The sequence below is a fragment of the Heterodontus francisci genome, chromosome 15 (genome assembly GCF_036365525.1).
Source record: "Heterodontus francisci isolate sHetFra1 chromosome 15, sHetFra1.hap1, whole genome shotgun sequence".
NCBI lineage: Eukaryota > Metazoa > Chordata > Chondrichthyes > Heterodontiformes > Heterodontidae > Heterodontus > Heterodontus francisci.
In genome coordinates, this window is record NC_090385.1 from 19,367,380 (window position 1) to 19,386,271 (window position 18,892).

The window sequence follows — 18,892 nt, forward strand, 5'->3', positions numbered from 1 at the left end:
CTATGAGTATATGGTTTTGCACTGAATATATCCTGAAAGGATTTCTTAGTATTATATTAGAGATTATTTTTAATATTCTGATAGTTCCAGTGTGGTATTGAGGCACTCAGACCAGGACGTCCCCGGTTTGACCTCTGGTCTATTCTGTTAGCTAATCTCAGTTTGGGGAAGTTGCATAGGGACACTGCAGTTGATTTCTGTACCCTTGGGCTTGGAACGAAGAAAATAAATCAGGCTGGGTTCCTGCTCCTAATGCAGTAGCTTTTGCTGGAAAGTCTGTGGATATCTGATTCAGATAGAATTGGATTTGAGAAGGATGCCAAACACGGTCAAATAGCGCACAGAAAGTAGACATTAGATGAGCACAGGTTCATCCACATCTGTGGTGTCATTCACAGATTATTAACATTTGCTGCGTTGCTTGGCACATAGACAGTAGCCTGTTGGTTAAGGTGTTGAAGGACAGCCGCTGCTCATGGAACTAAGCCGCCTATTTCCACCTCCATAATATCGCCCAACTCCGCCCCCACCTTAGCTCTTCTGCTGCTTTCATATTTTGTTTTATAATGCCTCTATGAAGCGTCATGGGACATTTTAAAAGGCACTATATAAATGCAAGTTGTTATTCACAGGAGCATTATAAGGCTAAATTTGACACCGAGCCATATAAGGAGATATTAGGGCTGATGACCAAAACCTTGATCAGAGGTGGATTTTAAAGATCATCTGAAAGGAGAAGACAATTGGAGAGGTTTAATGAGGGAATTCCAGAGTTTAGGGCTTTGGCAGCTGAAGGCACAGGCACCAATGGTGGAATGATTAAAATCAGGAATGCTCAAGAGGCCAGAATTAGAGAAGCACAGATACCTCAGAGGGTTATGCAACTGGAGGAGATAACAGACATAGGGAGGGGTGAGGCGGTGGAGGGATTCGAAAACAAGGATGAATAAAGTTCATTCAATAAAATTCTGATGAAAGATCATCAACCTGAAACACTAACTCTGTTCCTCTCGCCACAGATACTGCCTGACCTTAGTCTTTCCAGTGTTTTCTGTTTTCATATTAAATAAAATGTAGGCTTTTCTTAACCAGGAGCAAATGTACGCCAGTGAGCACAGGGTGACAGATGAACGGGGTGGTGCGAGTTAGGACACAGGCAGAAGTTGAGGCATGGGCGGAGTTGGGCGGTGTTATGGAGGTGGAAATAGATGGCCTTAGTTCTGTGGGCAGCAGCTGTCCTTCAACATCTTCACCAAGAGGCCACTGACATGTGCCAAACTACAGTAAATGTTAAGAAACTGTAGACCACATCACAGGAATGCATGAACCTGTGCTCATCTGACGTCTGTATAGCTCAATACCGCAGCACATGGAAGATTAAGCTCATCAGAAAACAGCTATGAACAGACCTAAAATGTTTCTGGCTCTGTATATCCTTTAATCAGTGAGCCTTACCAACAAAACTATAAAGTTCCCAACCCAGAAGCAGGTTATGCACTTATCACCTTGAACAGGGGAAAGTTTGTGATGTGACAAGACCTAAGGAAGTGGAGTGGGGAAAATAACTTACAAAGTGAGAGGCATGTCCCCTACAGCAGGACAAAAGTACATTCTTATTTGATCAGAAATATGATTCTCAAAGGGAATTTAATCTTAAAATTAAACTTAAATATAGCCTAAACATTGAGTGTTGGCAGCCTTCAAGCATCAGCTAAGCCAGATCTTATCCTACCTGACAATCACAATGTGTGCTTTCCAGCAGGACTCTTCACGTATGTAATCGGGACTTGGACATGTGAATGGTGTTTTTCCTTCCTAGCCTAGGGTCATTTAGGAATGTTGTAACACCCTTAATGCTATCCTGGGTAAGATTAGCTACAATCACAGCCCTTGGATTGAATGTGGGATTTTCCTGTTCTGTATGACTCAGTTTTGGAGCAGGAAATGAATTTACTTTACTGAGCTTTCAAGGGAACGTATTAGCATTTTAAAATCTGAATTATATTACATTAAAGGTATGAATAAAATATGGTAGTGGCAGTACAATAAAAGAACATGGGAGAAGTTGGAGTTGTTTAGTTTTAGAATCAAAAGCATGGCAAGTTTGAGCCACAAAAACGTACAGTTTGAACGCTAGCTTAGTTATATTACAATATGTGCACTTGCACAAGCCAAATTCTGCAATCTGATAGACTGGACTGATTTATAGATTGGGCTAATGTTTAACAGGCCAGGTTATATTTTTATAGCAGCAGTGTGTTCATCTGAATAATCCAAAATGTTCCAAAGGGAAATAAACTTTACTCATGCTTCTTAGTAAGTGTACAGACGACTACTTTAGGGAGAAATGAGAGGCATCCGTAAATACAATTATATTTTTCCAAGAAAGTGACTGAGAAAGGTCAGTTTGTATATAGCTGTACCCCAGGTGGGAAGCTGATCATTGATATCTCACTCTCAATGAGGAGACACAAAGACAGCAATCAATATCTAAATCTTTCTGAGGAAATGATTGGATAATTCCAGTCAGTGTACAGATACCTTTGTAGACAAATGGACTGAAGGGCACTAGATTATATCTATATATATCTTCCACAGGGAGATACTGAGAAACTTCAGTTATTGTACACATATATCCTGGAAGGAAGTGTCTGAGGAATACCGATTAGTATAGAAATAACTCCTGAGATAGATATGAGAGACTCCAGTCCACTGTAGTTATTGCTGAGGGAGAGACTGATAACATATAGAATTATGGATGGATGAGAGTGAATTACAAGTAGTGTAATTGTAGGTTTCAGATGACTTCATAAGCAAGCAAACATTCAGTTATCAATCACATCTATAGTCCTAAATTAAATTATACTGCAATATCCATGTTAATTTTACATAACATACTGTAATATCAATAAATTGAAATCCACATAATGACAATTAAAAGGAAAGCTGAAATACCATTGACTGAAGAAGGTGATATTATATGTGAGGTTATTTCAGGAATGATGGGTAAATTAAAGTAGAATTGTGAAAGAATTAGTATTTTGTGGTGGAGTGCAAAACTAGGTGTCATAATGTAAGATAGCCACTAATAAATCCAATAAGGAATTCAGGAAAACCTTTTTTTTAAACCAGAGAGTGATTAGAATTCAGAACTTGATATCACAGAGTAGTTTAGACAAATAACAGATCTATTTAAGGGGAAGCTAGATAAGTATATGAAGGGAAAAGGAATAGAATATAATGATAAGGTTGGATGAAGTAGGATGGAAAGGGGGTTGTGTGGAGCATAAACAATAGTATAGACCAATTCGGCTGAATGGCCTGTTGCTTTGCTGTAAATTCTATGTCATTCAATGTATGTAATTAATACCCTAGGACAGATTAAGTTTAGGATGATATGGCGGTTCCAAAAATTACAGGTCTGTTTTATAAAACAGACTAATTCAGCAGCTTATTTAGAGATACAGCACTGAAACAGGCCCTTCGGCCCACCGAGTCTGAGCCAACCATCAACCACCCATTTATACTAATCCTACATTAATCCCATGTTCCCTACCACATCCCTACAATTCTCCTACCACCTACCTACACTAGGGGCAATTTACAATGGCCAATTTACCTATCAACCTGCAAGTCTTTGGCTGTGGGAGGAAACCGGAGCACCCGGCAGAAACCCACACGGTCACAGGGAGAACTTGCAAACTCCACACAGGCAGTACCCAGAATCGAACCCAGGTCGTTGGAGCTGTGAGGCTGCGGTGCTAGCCAGCTGTTTAAATGTTGCCATTACTGCTGAATAAAGAGACCGTCTTGCCAAACGGATACTACTAAACTTCAATTGCCTGGCCCTAATGACTGATGGCATATCTTGCCTGAACAATTTTTTAAATTCTTTCATGGGATGTGGGCATCACTGGCAAGGCCAGCATTTGTTGCCCATCCCTAATTGTCCTTGAGTAGGTGATGAGCTAAATGCTGTTTGTTATCTGTTTTATCATTCCAGAAACATTTCTACCAGAAGGATTTGACGTACATGTGTGAGAGGTTGCCCAGATTCTTAAATATTCGGTTCTGGATGTTGAAAATGTTGATCCCATCCAAGTCTCTGAAAAATAAAGAAGTCAGGAAATATTAATGTAAAATCTGACATGCATCCCAACAAGCCAAGTGCTGAGCTAGCTTCAGGTATTGTGTCCAATTTTGGATACCTTACTTTAGGAAGGATGTGAAGGCCTTGGAAAGGACATAGAAAAGATTCACTTTAGTTATGAGGAGGAATTAGAGATACAGCACTGAAACAGGCCCTTCGGCCCACCAAGTCTGTGCCAACCATCAACCTCCCATTTATACTAATCCTACATTAATCCCATATTCCCTACCACATCCCTACAAGTCTCCTACCACCTACCTACACTAGGTAGGTAGTTGAAGGTAAAGAGAAGGTCCAGTAGAGGTGTTCAAAATTATGAGAGGTTTTGATAAGGGAAGATGACAAAAACTATTTGCATTGGTTGGTCAGTCAGTAGTAACTAGTGAGCATAAGTTTATGACATTGGCTAAAAGAAAGATCAATATGAGTTTTTATTTTTACTCAGAAGGTTGTCAGGACATGGAATGCTCTACCAGAAAGAGTGACAAAAGTAGAATAGCTTTTGAAAGAGAAGTGGATAATATTTGAAAGGCAAAATAATTAATAGGGTATGGGGAAAGGGCAGTGAAATAAGGATAAGTAAATAGCTCTTTCAGAGACCAAGCTCAGGTCTAATGGGCTGAATGGCCATCTTCTATCCCGTAAAGTTCTATGGCTCTAAGATTCTATCTGCTGGTTTGTGAGAGAAAAGAATGTGAATAGACTCACAGTGCTCTTGTGTACTTTATAATGGTCATCTTGTGAAATTTGTGAAAAGATTGTCAACTCATTGACTAGTTTATGTCTAATTATACTGAACCTAGTTGGATTTTTTCAGGAGGTACCTAAAGTGGTAGATAAGGGAGTGTCCATGGATATTATTTATATGGGTTTCCGGAAGGCATTCAATGAGGTTCCACACAAAAGACTATTAACAAAAATGAGAGCATGTAGAATTGGAGGTAACTTAGCAACATGGGAAGGGAATTGGTTAGGAAGTAGGAGATAGAGTATAGGGACAATGGGTATGTTCTCAAATTGTCAGGATGTGAATAGTAGGGTCCCTCAGAGATCTGTACTGTGGCCTCAGCTTTTCAGTATATTTATAAGTGACTTATACGAAGGAATAGAGAGCCATATATCCAAGTCTGCTGAAGGCACTGAGCCAGGTGGCATATTTAATAGTGTAGCTGCGAGTAAAAATTTACAAAGTGAGTCGACGGAACTGAGGCAGATGGAGTTTAATGTGGGGAAGTGAGGGATCTTCCATTTTGGACCTAAGAAAGGTAGATCAGGGTATTTCTAAATGGTGAGAAGAGATTTAGGGGTTCATGTACAGAAATCACTAAAAGCTAGTGGGCAGGTACATATAATAATTTATAAGACTAATTGAGTGTTGGCTTTTATCTCAAGGGGACAAGAATACAAAGGGATAGAAGTTATGTTAGTTACATAAAGCTCTGTTAGACCCCATCTGGAATACCACAACTCAGGAAGGATATGTTGTCTTTGGAAGGGGTGCAAATTCACAAGAATGATACTGGGGTGAAAAGGGTTAAATTAGGTGAACTCGTTGCATAGATTGGGCTTGTATTCCCTTCCATATAGATGATTATGGGCTGAACTAATTGAGGAGTTTAGATGATTAAAGGATTTAATAAGGGCAGCACAGTGGCGCAGTGGTTAGCACCGCAGCCTCACAGCTCCAGGGACCCGGGTTCAATTCTGGGTACTGCCTGTGCGGAGTTTGCAAGTTCTCCCTGTGATCGCGTGGGTTTTCGCCGGGTGCTCCGGTTTCCTCCCACCGCCAAAGACTTGCAGGTGATAGGTAAATTGGCCATTGTAAACTGCCCCTAGTGTAGGTCGGTGGTAGGGAATATGGGATTACTGTAGGGTTAGTATAAATGGGTGGTCTTGGTTGGCACAGACCCGGTGGGCCGAAGGGCCTGTTTCAGTGCTGTATCTCTAAATAAATAAATAAGACAGTCCCCAGAAACAGGTGTGATTAACCTGATTGAAATTAGTTGATTGAAATACAGGCAGCACCTCAACTTTATGCTGCCTGCTATTATGATTTCCACATGCAGCCAGCATTAACTGTGCTGTTCATTGGTTGCAAGCATCATCAGGACTCAAAATCTAAACACCACTTAAAGCTATCCTTGATCTCTTAAAGGGGAGGTGCATTGAGGCCAGAGCAAGTCTTGAAGTCGTGCAGGAAGTGAATGCAAAACAGTGATGAGTAGTGTAATATAGGGGAGAGCAGGCTCTAAGGTTTCCAGATGTTGCACTGGAGGACTTCGTGGAGGAGGTGGAAAGGAGGATAGATGTCCTATATCCACAGGGTCGGGGGCAGGGTAGGAGGCCCTCCAGACACACAACTTGCATTTATAAAGCACCTTAAATGTAGTTAAACTTGCATGGTCAAAAGGCAGAGGGAACAGATAGCCATGGAAATCAATGCCAGGAGTTAAGCCCCTAGAACCTGGATGCAGTGCTGCAAGAGGTTCAATGACCTCACACTTCAAATCCCATATCCTACCGACTGCACCACCACCCTCAGCCACTATGCAATTCACTACAGCCCCATCACTAACTTACCAACAGTTGTGATTAATCAGGACTCATACCTAACATTCAGATGTTTCACCTCACCCTCACACATTTAGCATTGTTGCAAGCCTCATACCCACATCTCACAGCTTGCACAAAATACTAGCTGTTCAACCATGACAGCCACTTTAGCCAAACAGATTGCACAACACTCAGTGACATACATCCTTCTCTCTTTCAAGAGAAGGTGAAGCACAACCAAAGGCAGCAGTGGCTACCCACAGGGGACAGGTATGCGTGCATTCCCTTAACTGCATGGTGGAGACGATGCTGGCCATTATTGGAATGGACATGGCTGAGGCCTTAGGCAGGAGCCGGGCTGAAACCATTGAAGATGGTGGTAGCCTCATACCTAATCCTCCTTTTCACATCCCACTTTCTCCTCATCCCACAAACTCTTCTGATTTACAAGCTGCAGATGGTGTAAGCACTCACTTTTATTTACCCTCGTCTCCTCAACACAACCTTACCATTGTGCCTTTTTCCTTTCAGGTACCCAAGAACTGTAACCTGGTCAAGCAGTGAAGGAACACCAAGAATAGAGTGATGAAGAAGATACAGTACCGTCACTTGATTTCACACTCACAGCTCAGATACTGATATTGTGTGTATCATTGAAAATAGTTGAGAGGGGCATCTGCAAATGGTGATACTCTGGCACACTTGCACTGCAGCCAGGCAGAGGGCAAGGATAACACAGATGGCATTCTTCCAGAGGGAAAGATCGAACATGAGTTCTGCTGTAGAGGACTTGGATGGAGGCTTCGACGGAACAGCCTACAGAAGAATGCTGATGGGTGTGCACAACAAAATGCTTGGTTCATTGGGAAACCTGCCAGAAAGACTGTGTTCAATGTCAAGAGCATGGAGGAGTCCTGCATCAAGTTGGTACATGGCTTTGTACACATGGAAGTGGTGACTAACTCCATCAACACACTTGTGGGCCGAACTATAATGTAACAACTTTCACTGCAGCATGAACAGCAGCCGCCCAATGTCTGAGTGCTGCAGTAGAAGCTCAGACTGCTGTGGATTACAGTGTTCAAAAGGGCACGTCGGGTGTCACAGCAGACCAGCAACCTGTTCTCCACACATTTCTAGGATTGCTGAGACACTGCCCCAGGGAAGTGGCAGTGGCTAATGGAGCACAAAGTTGCTGGCCTCTCCCAGCGCCATTTCTGTTGCCTGTAATTCACCCAGCCCAGACTACTGCACTCATGCCAAGATGGTGCAGCCTGCTGTCAGGCCTTCTAAGCCCAAAGATGCTCGAGGTCATCCTCCAAGGCCAACTGCAGTCTCCTCCAGTGAAAGTCAGCAGTCTTCCACCAGCCATGCCACAGCCACTGGGGTAGCACTGCATATGAACACTATGGGGGGAGTTTTATGGAGGTAATGGGGGCTTGGCTGCTGGCTGGAAAACCGGCAAGAGACCTGCGTTGCCGCCTCCAGGAAGGCCCGCCGACATTACGCTTCAGGTAATTGAGAAGTCACTGATGGGCCTTCCACAGGATCAGGACCTTGGTGGGGGTGTCGGGGAGGGCAGGAAGTCCCACCCACCAAGAGCTGTCAGACATTTAGAGGCCAGCAGCTCTTTTGCTCAGCAGCGCTACCAGGGAGGCGATGGCTGCTGCCAGAATGACACCCACCGGAGGCCAAGGATCACTGAGCAACCCAGGCCAGAAGTGAGTGATGGTGGGACGGGTTTCTCAGGGTGGGAGTCGTGGGGGAGAAGGGCGTAAGGGGGTCAGCAGCAAGGGCAGGGGGTGGCTCATAGCAGGACCCCCTTCCCAATACCAGGCCCCTCGATCAGGCACTGGGTTAATACCAGAGGTGGCAGGAAGAGGCCCTTATTTTGGCATTAATTGCCCCTTAAGGGCCTCAATTGGCAGCTTGGTAGGAAGGCCGTCCACAGACAGAGGCGTGAGGTGGCGGGATCCCCATCCGCCCGATTTAAATGCTCTCTCTGTGTCCAAACTTACCATGGGGGAGCGCATAAAATACTGCCCAATATGATCAAAGACAAACAGAAGACAGGCACTAAGGGGATGCACAAGCGTGATTAGTTTACATTTGTGTGCTATATGGCATGATTTCACTTATAAATTTGGTTTGGAATGTTTATTTTGGTGGTGGCTTTTATTATTGCACTGTGGCCAAATGGACTCTGTGATGGTCAGTGATAGAGAGAACATAAGATGTGGGACTGCTGCTGAATAAGGAACTGGGGTTGCAATTACTGGTATCGCACCCAAATTTTTTGTTCTTAGCCTAGGCACAAAAGGGCAGTCCAGGTTGCCTCCTACTTCATCTTCCTCCACTTCCACTTCTTCCTTTTCCTCCTCTTCCTCATGCTCCCTCCTCTCATCCTCCTGCTCCTCAGCTTGTTGTCATATAGCTGTTGGCAAGAGCTGTCACCTCAAGTTGGTAAAGTTGTGCAAAATGCAGCAGACCAACATGAATCTTGACACCCGTTCAACTGAGTGCAGCAGAAGCGTTGTTTCAGCATTCCAATGGTCTGCTCTATCAAATTTCATCTGGAAGCAAGGCTTTCCTTGTATGCATGCTGTGCAGGTAACGCACTGGAGTCATTAGCCATTTCATCAGCAGCTTAGCCCTTGTAGCACAGTAGTCACCCTTTGGTTTGCCATGGTGACCCCAATGATGTTGGCAAGGCGGACTGCCACAGAATGAAGACATGATGGCTACTGCCTGGAATTAACCTGCGTGATTCGCTGCCTATGGTCGCACATCAGCTGGACAGAAAGAGTGGAATACCCTTCTGGTATGCGGCATCCGCAAAGCAATCTGCATGCAATCAATGCCGTCCTGCACCATGGGGAAGCCTAGCTAAGCCACGTGCTCGCTCCGCCTGCTTGTCTCTGGCAAGTAGAGAATAAAATGTAGTTAGCTCTCTTTGAATAGAGAGCCTCAGTGACCTCCCTTGCACAACAGCAAGATGCTACAAATATCTCCAGTTCCAGACTGAAAGGAGCCAGATGCATAAAAGTTCATCGTGATAGCCGCCTTCACAGCCACTGGCAATGTGGTCCTTGCCTTGCTCTGAGGTTGCAGTTTGGCTGCAGCAGGTGGACAATTTCAGTGTGGATACCCTTACTGAAGCACAGACATCTCACACATTGTTCCTCACTAAGGTTCAGGTAGGAGAATTGCTCCTGGGTGAATATGGTCTCCTGCTGAAAATCTTTCTCCCCACTCTTCCTCCCTCTTCCAGCAGCTTTCCCTATGCGTGGCCTCCACTCCATTCTCCGTCATGCTGTATTCCACGGATAATGTCTACTAGTGCACCCATGTCTGGGAGCAACTGGTTTGCACAGAAGCCTTGAAGTCAGCAACAAGTTCATCAGCACCTGCCACATCACTCATTGTAGACTTTTGCAACTTGAAACAACAATGGAAAGCATCAAATACTTGCAAAATTGTAGCAAGAGCCAGAAGAAATCAACCAGTAACTAACCTGTAAGTAGTTGATTATCCCTTTAAATAACACTGGTGGCTATTTGCTCAGTTGTGCAAGGTTAAGAGAGGATATTGGCTGGAGCATTGAGTTCTAAAAGGGCATCGCTGGCATCAAATCAGTATTGCATGCTGATTGACATCATGATCTGGTTGTTCTGCATACTTCCAGTGGATGTTAGCTGCACACCAATTCCCTTCACCAATATGGCGTCTGACGCAATTCATGGCAGGAATCTGCGTGCATGCATTGGACACCATTTTGTCTCCAAACAGCAAGTGTAGTAGCCAAACAATGGGTGCTACCGAGCCCAAATCAGCGCCCACTATCTCCTCTGGTGGAAGAATCCAGGATAACGGGGTATAACCCTAAAGTTAGAGCTAGACAGTTCAAGGGTGATGTCAGAAAGCACTTCTTCACACAAAGGGTAGTGGAAATCTGGAACTGTCTCCCCCAAAAAGCTGTGGAGGCTAGGCCAATTGAAAATCTCAAAACTGAGATTGATAAGTTATTGTTAGACAAGGGTATTAAGGCTGTCGGAACCAAAACAGGAAGGTGGGATAAAGATACACATCAGCCATGACCTAATAGAACAGGCTCAAGAGGCTGACTGCCTTACGCCTTTTCCTTATGCCTACATTCTCATTATACTCAATTTTGTACTGTGCATTTGCAGTCACTGGGAACTGGGTTGACATTACCCAAATTCAATTCATTTACTTTGCCAGAAGAGATAGGAGACTTTCATTCCATCAGTCTGAGCTGTATTCAAAGTCAGGTCCCAGGGCTGAAAGGATTGTATGTAATGATACTTTGAAAGCATAATATAGGGGGACTATTGAAGAGGTGAATTGAAACTGGGACAGTAAATTTCCTGGGAAAAACCAGGAAGTCAACCAGGACACTCACGGCCCAATTGAGTTGGGTGGCCAACCTTGACAAAGAGACCTGTTCTGAGGTGCCTCCTCTGCAGCAAGGGAAGGAAGAAAAATTAGACAAGAGTTACCACTGGACTACAACCATTGTCTTCTGGTGGCTAGATCAGGACAGTAATAGGGAAGGTTTCAGTGTTGGTTGCCCTCTAGTCTACCTGCCTTGGGAAACCCAAAAGACTGGAGTTTAACTTAAGTATAATAAGTACTAAATTACTGCCACCAACAAGTGTGTACTTTAACAAAGCTAGGACATAGCCCAACCTTTTATTTCTGTTGAGCTTAGTTTGTTTCTTCTCTAAGTTTTGCTTATAAACTTGGAGTACAGCCACATGTTAACCACACCATCAAGTTTGAAGATGAATAGTCAACTTTAGCCATCTACAGTGAGCCTGGATTTGGCTCACATTCGATGGGAAAGTTGTCACCTAACCAAAAGGAAAACGGAACATTCAGTAACCAGACACATGTTCTACCAATGATCAAAGCAAGATAAAGTGTACTTACAGTGACTTCAGAGTAACAAGGTGGTCAAATTGATCCATGTGGATATAGTTCATTGGGTTATGTGATAAATTCCTGTAAAGCACCAGAAAGACATGCTAAATAACAGAACTTAGGTAAAATTTTCAAAGTTTCCAAAAGGTCCTAGAAATATTTAACCTCAACATTCCAGTAAATTCCCATATTATGAGTAGTTCACAATTCTTTCTTCCTCTTTAATTTTCTCCTCTGAAGTTTCTTGTTCGGGAACAGTTCCAAGGGTGCTGGTCAACCTACAGTACTTTGCTCAAGTTGCCCTTCTTTGTGCGGTAACAGTGGGGGCCATTCCAGCTGAGATTAATCCTTACCTTTCCCATGAGAGGTATAGACAGGTTGGATAGCAAGAAGCTTTTTCCCAGAGTGGGGGATTCAATTACTAGGGGACACGAGTTCAAAGTGAAAGGGGAAAAGTTTAGGGGGGATATGCGTGGAAAGTTCTTTACGCAGAGGGTGGTGGGTACCTGGAACGCGTTGCCAGTGGAGGTGGTAGACGCGGGCACGATAGCGTCTTTTAAGATGTATCTAGACAGATACATGAATGGGCAGGAAGTAAAGAGATACAGACCCTTAGAAAATAGGCGACAGGTTTAGATAGAAGATTTGGATCGGCGTAGGCCTGGAGGGCCGGAGGGCCTGTTCCTGTGCTGTAATTTTCTTTGTTCTTTGTTCTAATATTTAATCAGTACTGCTCATGTCACTGAACATCTATACATGCACACTTTCCAACAATGGTCACCGGATAGTGATCATGGGGATAGTGACTGGGAATTCTTGCAGAATTTTCCTTCTTTAACTGAGGCCTTTTGCCAAACATCCAAAAGTACCAACATTGAGATCAGCTAACACAGCATATACTAAGGACCTTTGTGGCCTGGATGGATCAGTTTCATACCAGAGAATGCACCTATCTACTGAGCCATTGTGGGAGCAAATCAAATAGTTTGTGATACAATGATGACTGTCATGTAACAATGATGTTATATGTATGGAATGACTGTTAAAGAAGCACAATAGTGATACAATTTCCTATACATCCTTGGAATTCTGTAAATTAACACACTGGATGTCTGTGCAGGACAGAGGAAAATCAGTGAAGACCACTATAAGACACTCAATTTCACGTTTAGATATGTATCTTTGAAAACCAGTTGCACTGAAATATCCCTCACCTGCTGTAAAAGCAGAAACTACAAGGTTACAAAGGAGTCTCACTATGAGGTGAAATGCATGGATAGAAACATAGTAACAGGCATAGGTCATTCAGCTCCTCGAGCCAACTCCGCCATTCAGTTGATCTGTGACTTAATTCCCTATACCTGCCTTTGTCCCATAATCCTTTCATACCTTTGTTTAACAAAAATCTATTAACCTCAGATTTAAAATTAACAGTTGACCTAGCACCAATTGCCCTTTGCAGAAGAGAGTTCCAAACTTCTACCATCCCTTACGTGTTTCCTAACTTCACTCCTGAAAGATCTGGCTTGAAGTTTTAGACTTTGCCCCTAGTCCTAAATTTCCCAACTAGCAGAAATAGTTTCTCCCAATCTACCCTATTTCCCTTAATATCTTGAAAACTTTGACCAAATCACCCTTCAATCTTCTAAATACCAGGGAATATAACCATAGTTTGTGTAATCTCTTTTCGCAATTTAACCCTTGGGGTCCAGGTATCACTTGGTAAATCTACACTGCACTCTCTCCAAGGCCAAAATAACGTTCCTAAGGTGTGGTGCCCAGAACTGCTCACAGTGCTCCAGGCATGGTCTAACCAGGGCTTTGTATAGCTATAGTATAACCTCTACCCTCTTATATTCTAGTCATCTAGATATAAAGGCTAGCATTCCATCAGCTTTCTTGATTATTTTCTGTACCTGTTCATGGCATTTTAATGACCGGTGTACCTGGATCCCCATGTCTCTTTGGATCTCCACTGTTTCTAGCTTTTCACCATTTTAGAAAGTACTCTGTTCTATCCTTTTTAGGTCCAATGGGGATGACCTCACATTTGCCTACATTGAAATCCATTAACCACTGTTTTGCCCATTTAATCTGTTAATATCTCTTTGCAGGAACATAGCAACATAGAAACATAGGAGCAAGAGTAGGCCATTCATCCCATCGAGCCTACTCCACCATTCAATTAGATCATGGTTGATTAACTCAACGGCACTTTCCCGCACTATCCTCACATCTCTTGTGTCATTAGTATCCAGATATCTATCGATTTCTGTCTTGAATATGCTCAATGATTGAGCTTCCACAGCCCTCTGGGGTAGAGATTTCCAAAGATTCACCATCCTCTGAGTGAAGAAATTCCTCCCCATCTCAGTCTTAAATGGCCTACCCCTTATCCTGAGACTCTGTCCCCTGGTTCTAGACTCACTAGCCAGAGGAAGAATCCTAAATCAACCCTGTCACATGCTGTTTCAATGAGATCACTTCTCATTCTTTGAAACTCTGGAGACTACAGGCCCAATTTCCTCAATCTCTCCTCATAAAACAATGCTGCCTATGTCTGTGTCGTCAGCAAACCTGGCTACCATGCAGGTCTGCCAGACTGCAGATCACATTTCTCCTTCCAGACCCTCTGATCAAAATTGATATAAGGCATGTGTGATCTTGCAACCAGTCAACTGACAGTACTACTATTGCATAAAAATAAAATACCTACTTAAATTATGGTGTATGTGTGGGATGCAAAGGAGTGTGTGATATTCATGTTATTGATGTTGATTTTTGTAGACCTGCCAGGCTAGTGCTCCCAGATTGTGATTTACCATGTGCATGGCACTTTTTTTCCTACATATTTTTCATATATTTCATCTATGTGAATAAATTCCTTCGGATGCTTTTCCTGCTTTGTTCTTACTCAGATAATCAAACTGAGCCAAGGAAATTTGCAACTACTTTTCTCAAACCCTTTGCTTTTCCTTTTTTTTCCTCTCCCTCTCATACTTCCCTCTCTTCCTCTTTCTCTTTTTCTCAATCATTGAATCTGAATGAGAAAAGATGATTTGACCCCTTTCCACAGACACAAATATAACAGACAGATGAGAGGCTGTTCAGCCCATTTTACTCATCCTCCAGAGAAACCTATGTTTCCTCCAGACCTAGTAAAATCTATCCTATTATGGACTTCATCCAGCCACTTAATTCCCCGAGGGAACGTTCTGCATAAATAATTGAATCCAAGAGTAATCAAGCAAAACTGCTGAATATCCATCCATCTTTTCATCTCTATTATTCATCCCTGGCTTGCTGCCATCCACAAACAACATTCATGCATACTCCCACCACCTTTCCTCCAACATTAGCTGCAGAGGCTAATGTGCAGCATTTTGTCATTTTAGTTGATACCAGTTCCTATAACCTGCAATTCACTGTCTGAGTTGAAACACAAAGGAAGTCACTGTAACACAATCAGTGAAGCAACACCATTGTTCTGTAGCAGGTTACATCTACGTGCTACAAATGCATTGTTTTAATTTTAATTTAGGGAGGTATTCATATGTTTTCTGAGTCTGTATGTGGCATCAGTAAGAGGCTATATTTGGAATGGGATTGGAAGCTGTAGGGTAAGTACGGACAGAGGCCACAAAATTCTTCTTGGAACATGATAATCCTTTTGCTACTGGAACCAAAGATCTGCCATCTGTGGAGAACAACTGGTCCAGGATGAATAATGGGAATTTCGGTAGATATTTTGGAGGTTTGCTTAATTACCTTTGGGAAGGGGTGGGGGGGGGGGGATGTTAGGGAGAAATTCTGCAAAAGTACTGAGATAGATTACTTAATAGAGTAAATGGTGCAGGATCTGTGAAAGCAACAAGTTTGCTGGGTTGAATGACCTATTCTTGCTCCATGCTTTTTCATCTCAAGAAGGGAAGCGATCAAAATATGACTGATTATCAGAAAAGGAGTAAACATTGAGAAATTCAATAACTTACAGCTGTTGGAGTTGTCCAAAGTTTTTGAATAACGAGGAAGGCAATTCTTGAAGTTGATTCAAAGACAAGTCCCTTAAAAACACAGAACATACAAACCCTGTGAAAAAAGCAGTACTGCACTAAACGCATGGACCCCATATTTTCAATCATTTGTATGGCTGGGATGGGTGCATCATGCCCACCTGGGTGCTTCAGTGACACCTGCCCTAAAGAGCCAGCCAGGGAGGAGGCCTGGTGAGGCTCTGAAGAAAATTTAAGTGAGTCAGCCCATTTACAGCAGCTAATTCAAGAGAAACATTAGCAAGAGGATGTTGGGCATGCCAATTACCTGACGACTAATTTAGAGACAGAAGGGGAAACATCTTTAAACTATGAGCATAGCTGGCTATAGACTTAGAGATTGATTTTTTTTGTCTGTGACAGAGCTCTGAACCAAAAAAATCCCTTTTATTTTTCAGGCTAACCAGTGTATGTATGTGTGTGCGTGTGTGAGAGAGAGTGTGAGGGGTTAAGGTAAAAAGGGGACTCTAAAATTTCAATCTGTGTGTTGATGCATTACTTCATTACTGGTTAAGGCTTGTTTCATAGTAAACTGATAATTTTGTTGTTCATTAAAGAAACCTGGTTAGTGTGTTCTATTCTGGAAAAAATAGAGTATATGATTGACTATCAGTAAGTGGGAACATTTAAAATATATGTTGTGAGCTGTGGAGAAGTGGGACTAGAATAAAAAGTGCACTCTTCCCACCTTGTTAATTAAGGCCTGATATTATTGCATTTTCAGGTAGGGTGGTGCCAATCGCCAGATGGTGGAGATTCAGAAGCGATACAATAGTTGTAGTAAGTAGGGAAGGAAATGGACTGGGTTTGCTGGGTATCTAGTTGGTGCCATGAGTTTCAGGAAAGCAGGTAAGAAGTGGGGTCTACAAACAAAAAAATTTAGATTTTCAATAGCAGCACATCAAGGATCCACTCAGCCTGCAACATTATGTAAATCACAATTTGAGAAGGTACACTTCAACACAAGGGTAAGAATGATAAATTATATCACTGTCTGGAACTCAGTGCCAATGGGAGACCGAAATATCAGAGAAATGAAATGGAATAGCCAATAACCTAAAGCTAAGTCCATAGTGCAGGAGCCTATCAAGATTGAAAAGAGGAGAAAAAAAATGAGGTTACTACATGGGCCAAAGCAATCCACATCTCAAAACTCTTTGCAAGAAGAAAGTTCCTTCTAATCCACTCCCGTATGTACCTAGTGCTTTAAGTTGAGATCATGGCCTTTTATGTTTGATTTACCAGCCAAACAATATAAATGATATTTTTGTTCACTCCTTTTATCATTCTGAACACCCATCAAAATCCCCCCTCATTCTGTTCAACTTGAGAGAATACAACCCTGGTCCTAGAACAACAACTTATATTTATATAGTGCCTTTAATATAATAAAATGTCCCGAGGCACTTTGGTCCTAGTCTTTTCTCATATCTCAGACCCCTCATTCTGGTTTCATTCCAGTAAATATGTATTCCACAATCTCTAGCGATATTCTATTTCTCCAAGATTGAGGAATCCAAAACTTCACACAGCATTCTAGATATGGCCTAACCATTGTTTTGTACAGACATGATTTCTTCACTTTGCTTATCAATGTCTCTCGATTTGAACCCCAAAATTCCATTTGCCTTCTTAATGGCTCCCATTTTATTAAGCAGCTAAACGAGACTGGCGAACTTATGGCAAATCTGATTTTACTTTCTCTGCATTTTAAAATATTTTCCTCTCCCCTCCACCACTTCCTCCGTTGATGGTAAACCCCCCCTTCCATTTCTCTGGCACCTTGCCCAATTAACAATCCTTTGTGTACAGGCCCAGTTATTCGATGTAACTCACAGACTTTGCACTCTCTGAACTTAATGTATGAGAGGCACGCAAATTTCCAACCATCTAAAATGACGTTTGGGAAGATACACACTATTTCTGAAATGTCATCCAGGCAAATGCTGAAATGTGTAACTTTCCAGCCTTGCACTTCTAGCTCCTGATTCAATTGCCCTGATTGCATCTTGGGATACTATTATATCATGAGATGATGGGGAGCGGAGTGGGGGTAGTGGTTTGGGGAGCACAGCCTATGATCCTGTCTTGAGGAAACATTTACACATCCTCATTTTCAGCACAGGTTGCTTGGTAGCAAAATAGGGAATTGTAGCCAACATTCCCCCTCCTGACTGGAAGTTGTAGTAACCCCATAATTGGGATGGCAAAAGACTGTATCAGCATAGACCTAGGGATTAAACCTGGGCCATTCCTGTTCACAATCTTAAATGCTGAGCTACCAGTGGAGAGGATTTTAAAATTCTAACAGCTAGTAGGTCAGTATTAAATACTCAAAGGTATAGATCAGAATTTACATTATCAAGGTCAGATTGTGAAAATTACTTTTCTTCCCATTTTCCAAATGAACTGTTTAACTGAATAATGTTATGGAGAGTTCAAAGAGAATGGGGGTGGGGAGAGGTGGAGTTTTAATCCTTTGAATATTAGAAAGTGATCTTTCTTTGCTGGCAATGTGCAACAGCAATTAGTGCAGAGCACATCAGAAGTAGATCCAGAGATCAGCAACCAAACTTGCTCTTGGGCCTAATTAAAATAAAGAAGGCTACATATGATCACATCTGGAGGTGTACTATTGGCTGCAGCCACAAGGAGAAGGAAGCTGAGATGCTTCCTAAGCCTTAAAGGCACTGGTATCATTAAAGGGCAGGTGCAGCTATAGCCCAATGCAAGACCAGAAGGAATTTTGTTTGCAGTTAACAGGTCAGGATTATTATCTGGACAGTTTCCGATGAAGAATGCTGAGCTTTAAGATTATCATTTGCATGCCAGAAGCTGTGAATTGCATGTCTGTGGTCTTGATATTTATTCAAAGTTTCTGAATGGGTTTGTGATGTTATGGCATAGCTGTGATGGTTGGAGCACCCCGAAGAATCCAGATACCACTGCAGTCTGCCTTGGAGGGAGCTGCTAGGAGGGGATCACCATCTGCAAGAACAGGTAAAACACGTCTAGGCATGAAGAACGATATTATGGGATTAGGAAGAGTGAGATGGTTTGATCGTGAAATTAAAAAAAAAAATTGAAGTAGCACAAAGCAGTGATATGGTCGATGGGGGACAGATACCTACTCTGTGACTGAGAAACTGTTGTTAGTGGCTCAGAAGAGGGCCAAGTGAATGGCTTTAGCAAC

At 42.5% G+C, this 18,892-nt stretch overlaps 1 protein-coding gene and 1 long non-coding RNA gene across 3 annotated transcripts in view; one reads left to right on the forward strand and one right to left on the reverse strand.

The window, feature by feature from the left end:
• LOC137377523 (uncharacterized) overlaps positions 1 to 8,420 on the forward strand; it is an 82,208-nt gene extending 73,788 nt beyond the window's left edge. The window contains exon 4 of the long non-coding RNA XR_010976432.1: positions 7,235 to 8,420. This is a non-coding gene — a long non-coding RNA (uncharacterized lncRNA). The remainder of the gene's footprint in view (positions 1 to 7,234) is intronic.
• The window catches only part of rxfp2l (relaxin family peptide receptor 2, like), a 100,902-nt gene that overhangs the window by 13,719 nt on the left and 68,291 nt on the right, over positions 1 to 18,892 (reverse strand). For both annotated transcript variants that reach the window (XM_068047208.1, XM_068047207.1), the window contains 3 exons: positions 15,640 to 15,711; positions 11,657 to 11,728; positions 4,034 to 4,105 (listed from right to left, as the gene is read on the reverse strand). In XM_068047208.1, coding sequence (XP_067903309.1) covers positions 4,034 to 4,105; positions 11,657 to 11,728; positions 15,640 to 15,711 — 216 coding nt within the window. The remainder of the gene's footprint in view (positions 1 to 4,033; positions 4,106 to 11,656; positions 11,729 to 15,639; positions 15,712 to 18,892) is intronic.